The sequence below is a fragment of the Alexandromys fortis genome, unplaced genomic scaffold (assembly GCF_014885135.2).
Source record: "Alexandromys fortis isolate MF-2015 unplaced genomic scaffold, M_Fortis_MF-2015_v1.1 scaffold_9, whole genome shotgun sequence".
NCBI lineage: Eukaryota > Metazoa > Chordata > Mammalia > Rodentia > Cricetidae > Alexandromys > Alexandromys fortis.
Genome location: NW_026067892.1, coordinates 12,003,485 through 12,015,985, shown reverse-complemented (window position 1 = coordinate 12,015,985; position 12,501 = coordinate 12,003,485). Strand labels below are relative to the sequence as shown.

At 50.7% G+C, this 12,501-nt stretch overlaps 1 protein-coding gene across 2 annotated transcripts in view; it reads left to right on the top strand.

The window, feature by feature from the left end:
- Nucleotides 1–2,456: 2,456 nt before the first annotated feature.
- Nucleotides 2,457–12,501, top strand: part of Ccdc6 (coiled-coil domain containing 6) — a 94,941-nt gene continuing 84,896 nt past the window's right edge. The window contains exon 1 of one of the 2 annotated variants that reach the window (XM_050140293.1): nt 2,457–2,645. In XM_050140293.1, coding sequence (XP_049996250.1) covers nt 2,472–2,645 — 174 coding nt within the window. In that variant the 5' untranslated portion in view covers nt 2,457–2,471. Of the gene's footprint in view, nt 2,646–3,897; nt 4,624–12,501 lie in introns of those variants that run through there. The other variant, XM_050140284.1, reaches the window with a different exon arrangement.

Below are 12,501 nucleotides of genomic sequence, written 5' to 3'. Positions count from 1 at the left end.
AGTGAAAAGGTGAGTGACTGGAGCTAAGGACGGGAGGAAAAGTGGACGTGCTTGCTTGGGGACAGACTTTCAGGGGAGCTGACATGAACTACCAAATGTGGACAAAATGGTCCTGGTGGCTCTGCAGTAGGCCACCAGCGTGTTGCTGGTTTAAAAGCATCCCGATGCGGGGCTATGTTATTCTGCTGCCGTTCTAGACGTAAACCACTAACGTGCCTTCTGGGTGGTACCTGTGGAGGAAGAGCTCTTCTGCAGCGCTGGTCTGACTCTGGCTAAAGCTGGAAGTGTGGACAACCACGAACAGAAGGTTTTGCTAACTTACATGTACTTCAAGTGTATGCATTCCATACCGTCACCCTTAAATCTGTTGTAGGTTCCAGGCTCCAACTCACACTCTGAACAGTTTAAAGGACAGGAGACTGCTTGTCTGGCCACTTGGGCAGATGGGAGATTTACACAGCAGAGGCCTTGCCGGAATTATTGCTTAAGTACACCAGTGTTGGTCTTTTCCAATAGTTGTTACCGGGGTCATCTTGCCCACTGGGCACAATTATGCTTTTCCTGATAAAAGTACAGAGGACTTAATGGCAGACCAGCCTTAATGGTGGCTGTGACCCTGTGCTGACCCCTTGAGCTGAACCTTAGTGGCAGGGTTCTTTGCTATGGGGATGGGCCTGATGGCTGGTATCAGGGTTGTCTCCCTTTGTTTTAGGAAAGGAGCCTAATTGGGGGTCAATCCTAGTGAACAAACACATCCTAGCATCCTAAATTTCTCTTATCTCTAACAAGCCTGGTTAGCTCCCTACCTATCCTTGGGGTATTTTGGAGGCAGAGCTCCTTTAGCTGAATTCCATTTGTCTGACTTAAAGCCTCCTAAGTAAATCTAGTAGTAAGTCCTTTATAATACCAATTCTAGAGTTTCTTCTACCTCACCAGTAGAACAGCCGTTTCTGGGGTGGGCGAGGGGGTGGTGAGACGCAGTTCTGGCAATGTCTGAAGACATTTTGGTTGGCACACTACAGGCATCTGGCAGGCAGAGCAGAGGAGTGGGGGGATAAACAAAACAAACACCTTAAAATGGGGCACTATAGCTCACTACAACAAAAAAACCCATCTAGCCGGAAGAGTTGGCAAGGCCAGTGGTCAGATCCCCCTTCAAGGCCCAGCGGCCAGACGCAGGTTCCAGACATGTGAACTACCTTTCTGAAAGTGACTGCCCCACATTTGGTTCACTCCAAGTCTGCTGCTCTAAGTAGTGGGGCTGGAGTCATGACGGCTCAGTGGTTAAGAGCACAGACTGCTCTTCCAGAGGACCCAGGTTCAATTTCCAGCACCCATATGGCAGCTCACAAATGTCTGTAATTCTGGTTTGAAGGGACCCAACACCCATGGCAAAACAACAATGAACATAAAATAAAAATAAACAAATAAAAAAAGCAACAACAACAAAACCTCTAGTATTGGGACCTGAATCCATCAAATTACTCAGAGTTGAGTGATGTCACATGAATCTGATATTGGAGGAACCAGTGATGCCTGATGGTATATATATGTGTGTGTGTGTATGTGTGTATGGTCATTACAATTAAGCGACAAAAATTTCCTATGATTTATGCCACTATTTTTATATCAGCATTGAGAACATTAAAGTTTTAAGGGTACCCAGCAAATCAGAATGCAAAATAAAGTATTTGAGAATTTGAGAAACAAAGATTTCAGTGTTGGTTCCTACCCCCCACCCCAATTCAACGGCGAGGCACCCTTTTCCTTCATCCACAGCTCACATCACTTGCACTCAGGGTGAAGCTGATTTCAATATTTCTGCAGTGGAGGTGCCAATTTAAATATTGCCCCTTCCTCCTCCAGAGAACTCAGGCTACCGCTACCCACGGATGCATTTCCACTGGGAAGCCGAGGCGTTTTATAATGATCCGATCTATTTTGTAGCTGGTGTTTCCATTGTAATGCTATTACTGAACCGGTGTCGTGACAAATCGTCTGTTTATGAGGAAAATCACTTCTACAAGAAGTAGAAAATTAGACATGCTTCTGTTCTGCAACAAAACCTGGATGGGGAGGGGGAAGGAATTCTCCAATTTATTCCCATTTGTACCAATAGAGAAGCTTTAGAAGATGAATTTTTTCTAACATCTTCTAAAACCGATTAGTAATTGCAAATACGATGTTAAAAAAAACGCAGTTCCCCAAATCCTAACGAAGACCAAGACATTCTCAAGCTTTCACTGCCACGGGCCCTTTAAGAAAACCAGGCACTTTTAACTCCACCCCTCTGCCGACTGGAAGCCTGCAGGTCGCTTTCCCAAGGCAGTTAGTTTTAGTGATAAACACCAAAGAGCTAATTTGCCCCCCCCCCTACCCTGCCAGCAAGGAATGTTCCCGAAGCTGTGAGCCCTCTAAATGTGGCGGTCTGGAGGTTGGGTGGGAAAAGAACAATAGAAAACTTGTGAAGTATGGAAGCCACGCCCACCCCAGACTGCCCTGCACTGAATAAAGCGGAAAGAATGCAGTTAAATCCCAGTCCCCGGCAGGGCTCCCCAGACCCCATCCATCTCCCCCTGAGTCGGTTTTCCAGAAGCTTGCTGAGAGCGAAGGAGCTGAGTGTCTCCTGTCCCAGACCCAACATGGTAAGGACAAGGAGCCAAGTAAACTTAGTGGCTCCCTCAGCAGAGGCTTATTTAAATTGGCGATATACTCCTATAGGGGAAAGCTCTTTCCCCCTCTTTTTTTTTTTTTTCAAAACTGTTGTCAAATTGTGCTTCACCGACGGTGCTTTCAGAAACCCCCTCAGCACTAAACTGAAGAATGTCTAGGACAAGTTTGGGGGGCTCACTGGAATTTCTGAGTTGGCGCTAGGAGCAGCCATCTTGGTAGAGATGAGGTCAAGGGTCCTCCCTTGGCAGGTTGATGGACAAGGTTGAAATGCAGGTTTGATGGACAAGGGGGAGTGGGACTAGGAACGAGGACCTCGATTTCTTAAGTCATACTAAATGCTTTAAATAAACTCCTGGAGCAGCTGACGGCTAGAAAACACCTTTAACCCACCCGCCCCCCTTTTTTGCATTTTGTTTCCACGAGTTTGTTCTTCCTTTGACTAAACTCGGATAATAAAACCCGTCTGGTCAGTTTCACTTTCCAATTTTTTTTTTTTTTTACCCGTAAGTGAAAGCTGTTTGGTATCAGCGGGGTGAAGTGTTTAGACCCTGTTCACCTGCTAAGCCAGTTTCCTGCAAGCCCTTCGAGGAGGGAAGGGCCTAACAGTATTTGAGTTTCTGATTGTTTGAGGCTGGCTCTCTACGGTAGTAATTACGGTTTTATTTTTACCTCCTGGAGTTTTGTAGGAGTTGGTGAGCGGTAATAATGGTTATACAGTTCCCTTACTTAATCGTGGCTATTTGTTTAGCATTGTGCCTGCAGTTACTTTGGAAAATTGGCACTTGAAGTGTGTTTCAACCCTTCTGGAAAAAATACTCCCGTTTCACGACTAGACGAATCTTGGTGTCTTAATCCTATTTCGTGCAGAGAGTGTTTGCCAGAAGCAAAGGGGAAAAGGGTGGAGGGGGCTGCGCCCGGTTTTAAACAACTGGACGAAAGGGGTTTGTCTTCTCTGCAAAATTCTTTCCCAAGCGAGGCTAACCTGTGGCTGCCGTCTTGCAGTGCCCCCTCCCCCGCCCCGCCACCTCCCGGGGCCCACTGCAGGGGAACTTTCTGTTCCTAGCTCCAAGAGAGCCTCTGCATGAAGCAGCCAGAGAGATCCACGCGCCGGCGCCGACGGAAGGTGCCAGGCTACAGCTTGGCGGGGGTGGGAGGGTGGGGTGGACCAAGGAGCCCGGCTGCCCCTCCCACGTGTCCCGGCACCTGCAGGGCTGGCGCGGTCGTGGAGTCCGCCTTTCTCCGGAAGAGGCGGCGCGGCCGTGGGTTGGAGCCTGGGACGCAAGGGCCCGGGGCGGGAGCACGTGCGCGGGAAGGCGGTGCGGACCCGAGCGTGTGTGTGCGTGCGAGCCGGTCGCTGAGCGCGGGGCTGGGGCTGCAGGGACGTCCCCCGCCGAGCGCGCCAGGCCTCGGCGCTGCAGTACTGCCCGAGTCCGGGCGGGGTCTCTGTTCCCTGGCGGAGCAGCTCGCGCGGCCGCGGGAAGCGCCCTCTCTTTCTCCGCCACCGCCGCCGCGCGTCTGCGCCCTGCCGCCCGCGCCGCGCTCTGAGCTCCCCGCTCCCCGCCGCGCGCCCGGCCCCGCGCCCACTCGCCGCGCGCCCGGTCCTCCGCGCCCCTCTCCGGGCTCCCCGCTTCGCCGGCTCCCCGGCTCCCCGCGTCCACTGGCTCCGCCATGGCGGACAGCGCGAGCGAGAGCGATACCGACGCGGCGGGCGGCGGCCCGGCAGCCATGCAGTCGTCCTGCTCGGCGACCTCGGGCGGCAGCGGCGGGGGCGGCGGCGGGAAGTCGGGGGGCATTGTCATCTCGCCGTTCCGCCTGGAGGAGCTCACCAACCGCCTGGCCTCGCTGCAGCAGGAGAACAAGGTGTTGAAGATCGAGCTGGAGACCTACAAACTCAAGTGCAAGGCGCTGCAGGAGGAGAACCGCGACCTGCGCAAAGCCAGCGTGACCATCGTGAGTGCACCCCGTCGACCGGGTGGGGGACCCCGAGGGCGCGCACCCGCGAGGGGCTGCGGGCCTGTGGACACAGGGAGTCGGCCTTGGGGTTCACGCGCGTCCTCCCTCCCTTGGGGTGTTGAAGGTGCTTGGGGAGATCCCCCACGTCTCCTCTTCGCCCCGGGTGGAGGCCCCTCCGAGGCAGGGCTGGAGGCTGGCGGCGTGGCTTGGGGGGCGGGGTGGGACTCTCTCAGTCCTCTGATGCCTGGAGACTCCGAATCGCCCACCCCCACCCAGTCCTCATGAATGGACGAAGCTGGGGTCTGTTTGGGGGTTAGTGGGGGAGCCGGGGTGTGTCGCTGGGCTGGGCACCCAGTTGGCAGAAGCACGGCGCTTTGCTGGATCGCCGGCGCAGGGGGAGGGAGAGAGTGGCCCGGAATCCGGGAAGTGGAGTTTTCTGGCCAGGATAGAGAGGGAAGGGCGGGCACTAGGGCTACACTAGTACCTCGTTCGGAATCCCTGTCCTTTTGGACTACTAGGTTGGGCGGGTACAGAGAAGGGGGGGAGTGTAGCGTCTGGCACTGGCTGGGACAGGGTTGGAGCTGAAGCCAGGATGGAGGGTGACCGCTGGGACCGCCTGGCTGAGCAAGGATGTACGTGCGTCTCCTTCATTGGTGGTGGAGTGCTTAGGAGTACTTGCCTGTGAGTCTGGGTACTTGACGGGAACACAGGCCATCTGTTCTGTTTCTACCTGGCCCCTCGAGGCTCCCTGGAAGAGGGTAAGATTAGTCAGAGATCAGCCTCCTGGTGTAGCAGAGTGGAAAGGCCCCTGTAGCGGTGATGAGGCGAAACGTAACTAGAAAAAGTACGCGTTGTGCTCTTACCTCCCATCCTTGCCAACTCCACATCATTAACATGCAGAATCCCCCACAGACAACCCTATTCAGATCAAAACAGTTTCCCGGCCAGCAGCACGGAAGAAAATGTCAAGAAATCAAGGAGGATAAATTGCCAGAGCCGCTTGCACACAGCTGATTAGATGAAACCTTCCAGCGGAGAAAAGAAATTTGATGATGGGTCAAGGATCACATCCTGGAGACGAAAACGGGACAAATTTAAGCTGCCCTTGTGCCAAGAAAAAGTGAAGTGTGTGTGTGTGTGTTCCCTGTGCCTGGCTTCTCTATGGCCTTTCTCGTTTTGTGTAGATAGCAGGTTTCAGCCAAGGAGGCTGTGTGATTTGCAACCTAAATAGCCCGCTGATTTTTGTAGAAAAGCACCCTGCTTGCTTTCTTACAGCCCGGTTCCCTGGGGCTGGACCCGTAAGCTTGCATCTCCAGGTTGCAAGTTGTTGGACCGGCCTTTTGATAGGGAAGGGAACCGGTTTGTGGAGGTGATGGCCTGCAAGACTCCAGTCTGACTGGCCCAAGTGGGGACTTGGCAGAGTTGATTTGGAGCAGGGAGGACGTCGGTGGCGGTTGTTTATTTAAGATTTGATGTAAATGAAAACTACTTTAAATTCCTTGTAAAAAAAAAAAAAAGCATTAGTCTTTCACAGACCTTGAGCAGTGCAAAGGAACAGAGCTTACCTTGGCCTCTTCCCTGCAGGCTACGCTGCTGTTTGTTGACTTGCAGGAGACTCTGTGGAAGGGGTTATCTGTTTGACCTGTTGACCTCTAAGTGTGCCTGTCACCCGCACACAGACACTGTGGCCTTGCAGGGACAAACGTGTTCATTGCTGGTGTCCAAGACCAGAAGTGTCCGGAATAGTTGGGAACAGTGGGTAAGGGGGCAGCTTTGTTCTTCGCACTCCTGACTGCAGCTAACATGTCTTCTGGTCCCTTGGAAGCAAGTGTTTTGTAGTCCCAGTCAGTAAGGGTCTGACATTGTTCATGCTGACAGTTTGAAAGTGTTGGGCAGGTCTCTCTCTCTCTCTTTTTAAATCCCTAATGTATTCGGAGAGATAAAAGTGGTTGTGGTCCATCTGGGTCCCTCATTTTTTGGCAGGGGTTAGTTAGGAGCTAATTGTCCTGTGTAGCGAAGGGATTGCTGGGGCTGCTTTTAAAGACCTGGGGTGAAGATGGGGCTGGGTGGGGCCTGGCCTCTAGAGCAGACTGCCACCTGTAGAGTTCCTGCCAGCGTCAGGCTGTGTGGATTCCTGACAGATCCTACCTGGAAGGCTGTGACATGACAAGGCCAGGGCAGGCAAGGGAGGCCTCTACTATTTTCCACAGTTGTCCTTAATTTGACAGGAACATGGGGAGCATGATCCTGTTTCTTGCTTATTAGTTCATCTAATTATAATGTTACCTTCCTTGTTGATGAGCACAAAAGGCGATGAAGGCTGTCCGTGGAGAAGAGAGAATGAGAGAGACCCATGAAAAAAGTAGGTTTTTTTTTTTTTTAATCAACAGAAAGTCATTTTTCCCACCTGCTTGCTGCACCCTTGGTAAGCACGGCCTCCTCCACCAGCAGCCCCGAGAGTACCGGAGCAGTGTGTTTGTTAGAGTTGAGCGTCCCATGTCCACCCATATGGTTTACATCAGGGCTTTCTGGGAGTTGTATTTTCTGTGGGCTTGGACAAATGGACAGAGACATCGCTCGCCCTAAGAGCGTAACGAAGAAGAATTCTGCCACCGTAGTAATTCTCTGTCTTCCTTTTTGCTTCCTCCTGCAAGACTTGGAAACCGTTGAGCCTTTCCTGTGTAGTTTTGCCATTCCCAGGATGTTATACGTTGGGTGTAGAAACAGGTTGGGTTCTGTCACTTGGTAGAAAGAATTGAAGGATCCTCCATGCTCTTGGGGTGTGTGTGTGTGTAGGCCTTGGATTGTTCTTTCATCTCTCCCTTTTATGTTGGGGGTCAGGTCTTTCTCGCTTTAACCCACAGCCTGCAGATTAGGTTAGTCTAGCTAGCCAGCTTGCGTAGGGCCCCCCTGTCCCCACCTCTTGAGGGCTAAGATTACAGGCTGGTTTCTAGGCTCATCCAGCATTCATGGCTTTTTCTTGGGTTAAGGGAATTGGAACCCAGTCCTCGTGACTATCCAGCAGGTACCCTCTCTCCCCAGCCCCTCTACAGTGTTTGTTTTCACGGCTTGTTTCTTTTGAGTGCTTGGATGGAAGCATTTATCTCCATCTACATACCGAAGGACGTCTTAGTTGTTTGCAAGTCCTGGCCGTTGTGAGTAAATCCGCCTTAAAAAAACGTTCCCATCTATTTGTCTAGACAAAAGATTTCGGCCCATTCGGGTAAATACCCAGGATTAGGGTTGCTGGGTTATGTGGTAACTGCGTGTTTACTTTGGTAAGAAATCGCCAAACTATGTTCCAAAGTGCCTGGAAGTGTATTCATCCCTACCAGTGTTGAGTGAAGTTTGGAGTGCCCTTCCCCTCCTCACTGAGTGCTGTCCTGCGGCTTCTGGGATTCTGCTCTTTCTCAGGGTACTTGACCTCTTTTTTTCCACAGTCAGGTTCAAGGCCGATAGATGCTCTAGCCTTCGGGCTCTCCTGTCCGTTCTGGTGCAGACGGCTCCTTCCATCATGATTCCCATTTCAAGAAGGGTGGATCCTTTGCTCCTCGGCATCTGTGGTAGCAAGAGGTAGCCATCGCCTGTGGGGAGAATAACCTGTAAGAGACCTCTTCCCTAGGACTGTGCATCCTGTGAGGGACGAGTTAGAGCGAGTCTTCCGTGTCTTTTATCTGGGGCTTAGAGGGGGCTAGAGTGTTTTGAGTGATAATCCAGTTATATTCGTTAAATCAGCGGCAGAGCCAGGCTACTGATTATAGATGACGATCTCTCTTTTTTTTTTTTTTTTTTTTTTTTGGAGTGGGAAAATAAACAAACCAAATGCTTAGTCACCCCTTTGCACGGTGTTCACGTGCTCTTCGGGATCAGCCTGCCAAGTCCTGGGAGAATGTGGTCTCTGGTTGTTTTGACTCAGAGAGCCTGAGGGTGGTCCCGGGGTGCAGGTGTGGGAAGTACCATCCTGGGCGGTCCCTGTGGGGTTGCAGAGTTCTCAGCCAGCTGCTGGTACTACATGTGTGAGCATGGTCAGCTGCCAGCTCCGCAGGTGTGTGTATCTCTTCTAACTAGGCCCAGACATTCAGTATGTTTAGTTTGGAAATAAACGCCTGTGATCACTAGGATTTAAGTGCCATTTCTTATAATAAAACGAATTCCTTCTTTATAGAAGTTCAGGTCAGTACAGAAATAAAAAGTTTTTTTTTTTTTTTTAAATTTTATGTTTGCCTATATGCGTATATGTGCACCACACATGTGCAGTGCCCACGGTGACCTGTAGAGGGTGTTGGATCCCTTGGGACTGGAATTGAGGGATGGCTGGGAACTGCTGTGTGGGTGCTGGGATCTGAATTAAGGTCCTCTAGAAGGGCAGCCAGTGCTCCTAACCTTGGAGCTGTCTTTCAAGTCCAATACAAAAGTCTTTGGAAGTGGTAGCCTAAAACAATGGCCGAACGCCATGTTTAGAAACCTCCAATGGCCTGTCCATCAACAATGGTGTTCTTACCCAGTGAAGGACACCCTATATGTAGTTCATAATGTGTATTTAGGATTATTTTATTTACTGTGGAGCCTCAGGCTGCAGGATTCCATTTTTAAGACTTAATTTCGGCAGGCCCATCAGTTTTGCCCCTGGAAAAGGGCGGGGTATCTTTTTTCCCCTCTTTTTGAAAAATGAAATGTATTTTTGGTTCTTAAGGAGTCACGCACTTAAAGTTTTGAGGGAGCAAGCTGGGAGCTCAGTGTTAGTCACTCTGTACACTTCTCTGAAAGAGACTGTCCTTGGCATCGAAAGTTTTTTTTTTTTTTTTAAATATATCTGTGAGTGCCTTCTGGGTGTCTCATTCAAAGCACCCCAAACCTGACGGAGGTCACCACATTCTTTTGTAGTCCTCTTGTTATCCATTTTCTGGAAATGGGGCTAGTTAGAAATGGGGACTAGTTAGAGAATCCACAGCGTTTGGTTTGTGGGGACAGCTGTTCAAGACCAGAGAAACGAGAAACCTGTCAAGCCAACAGCAAAGCTGCTTGAACTTTTTCTTTGTTTTCTCTCAGTCCAGGTCTGCTTTATGTTGGTGTCCCAGGCGGTGTGACTGACCCAACTTGCTTCTCAACCACTCTATTCTGATCTGCTGGCTTGTGTGCATTTTCTGAGCCCACACAGGCCTAAACTGAGTTCCCTAGCCCCATCTGACTATACCACTGGCTGGTGTATTTTGCCCTTCTGCTCCACCCTCGCGTCTCCAGTGTGAATTCTAGTAGCCTATGCTGACTCCACACCCATGTGCCCTGGCCTTGATGCTCTGTGAGCTGTGATTGGCCAGTCTCATAACCCATCTGCCACCACCCCCATCTTCTTCAGGAGAGGGGGGTCTTCCTGTGGGGTCACACTCCTTCTTTGTCCATGTTTCTCTGCAGTTGGCATCCGGGAGACACACGAGGGTTGGTGAGCTGGCTCAGGAGGGGCCCTGTTTGCATTGGTTTTTCTGGGGTGAGGGTTTTGTCACCTGCACTTGCTGTTCATAGGCCACTCCTGGCACAACAGCAAACCCGGTCTTCATGGTTTGCCAAATAGAATAGGTGGATGAGCGGATACACTGTATATTGTGGGGACTCACTGCAGCCAGTGTGCCCTAAGCCCTGGCCTCTACCTTGTAGGCTACCTTGTAGCACATACCTGGATGTTGCCGCTACATTTCATTAGCAAGGGGACAAAGTGTCTTCAGGTTGAGTTTCTGAGAAAGGCCCAGGACAGAAGCAGGCCTGTTGGAAGTGGGCGTGTTCACATTTGTTGCTTTGGTGATGTTGATGGTGACAGATCTTCCAGATGGTTCTTATGGCTTCTTTTGTATTAAAATCACCTACACTGCCTCAGGGAAACACCCATGACCATCATAGGGCGGGGAGATTGTGCAGATTCAGGGGACCTGGGTCTTGGCTTGAGGATGGGTGTGAGAAGAGGTTCGGGAGCCTTGAGTCCAGAGCTGTCTCCTAAGGATACTCTGAGTGGAGGTGGGGATGCCACACCCCCTGGATGTGTATTCTTCATGCTGTGCTCCCCCTGAAGACACACCTTGCAGATGTAAGGGCGATTACACCTAGCAGTGCTAATGCTTGTGTTTTAAGATGCAGCAAGGCTGAGCGAGGGGGAGTAAGCCGTGTTTCTTGTCCTTCTGCATAATTTTTCCCTCCGTGGGGAGGCCTTGCATTTTCTCTTGAGTCACAGCACCGGCTGCTTTTAGGTATATTGAATTATTGTCAAAGCGAGCAGAGTGAGTGCTCACAGGTTCAAGTGTGTTTCTGACAGGAAGAGACGCTCTTGAAAACACTTGCAATGGCCAGGACCCTGGAATGGAAGCTCGCAGACTGGTCTTGCCTTCCACAGAAATCGTGTGCGTGTGTGCATGTGTGTGTGTAAGCACACATGTTTGATAGTTGTCAGATGCAGTGTGAAGTTTATCCCCACATCCACTTCAGTGAGTTGCAGATACCACTTTAGCTCTCTGAGGGATGAGGAATGTTGCTGCTGGCTCTTTAGAATCAGCGCTCCTCTCCTGTCTCTAGATCCAGGGGGCAGTGCATTTTATTTAAAAATCTGTTTAATTACTGATGTTCACTGTATACATCGGTGGTTTTCCTAAGGACATTTCCGTTCGGATATGTCATAGGCTTGGACCATGCTCACCCCTCAGTGACCCTGCAGGGTGGAGTGTGTTTCAGTGATCGAAAGTCATGATGCTTCTTTGTTTGATGGTAAGAACTTGATCTCTGATCCCTCCCCTCTGTACCTTTCTTTCCCCAGAAAGGCACAAAGTGACAGCTAGTAAGAATGGCTCCTTAGTGACAGGGTCCGGTCCCGGTCCCCAGTGATTGCACCAGATCTTCTGTGTGCCAGGTACTGAAAAATATCCAGAAAAAGTCTGGCGGCTCCTGTAACACTCACCCAGGACCACACCTGACTTTATCTAGCTTGGCCCTGGCTGGGCACTGCAGGCAGTTGAGCACAGAGGGAATGAGGCTTGATCTCCAGGATCCCCTGTACCCCCATACAAGGAAGAAAGGGAAGTCAGTACACGCTCCTTCAGGGTTTCTGAACCAGGGCCCTCCTCTTCGGCTTTCTACAATGAAGTTTATCTATCTTGATATGCGTCTGTCAGGAAAGCATGGTGTCAAAGCCCCTCATGGCTTTGTTAGCTTGTAGTTTAGCTTGTAAGGGGGGCTGTTGAGAGCTGCCGCTCCGTTCATCTCTGCTGAGGTGGTTCAACCTTTTGTTTGTTTTTAATTTTCATTTTTATTTGGTGACAATGGAACAGAAATGTCACTGGTGTTTAAGTTTTGTGATTCGTGTCTGGTGACATAGCAGGCAGCCCTCCATGGTTCTCTCCCCCCTTCCCTTCACGGAATGCAGTTGGAGGGACCAGACTGTCAAAGCTTTTTAAGCCCAAAACTATGGGAAGGCAAAAAAAAACCACGTAAGGTAAGGTTAATTAAGCAGAGGATTTTCTGGGCAGGTTAGCATCCCAGCTGGTGGAAAGCCCGATGCTGATGGATGGGGCTAATCTCTCACAACATCTGTTTCAGATCGGTCCAGCCCCCCCCCCCCCAGGAGGCCAGGTGTGCCTCCAGTATGATCTGCTTAATACCCACCAGGGCATCTCAGGGCACCAGGGCATCAAGTGAGGCCATGCTCAATGGGGAGTGGAGGTGGGGTACCCTCCCAGACATGGGTCATCATTCAAAAGAGCTTTCCAAAAAAGGAAGGGGGAAATGAAAGCGTTGAGGACTAGAGTCCTAGTTGCCCCTGTGGAATGTTCCCTGTGCTGTTCACGTGGAACTTTTTGCGGCATAGGCCTTCACAGATTAAATGAGAGGGCCTAAGAG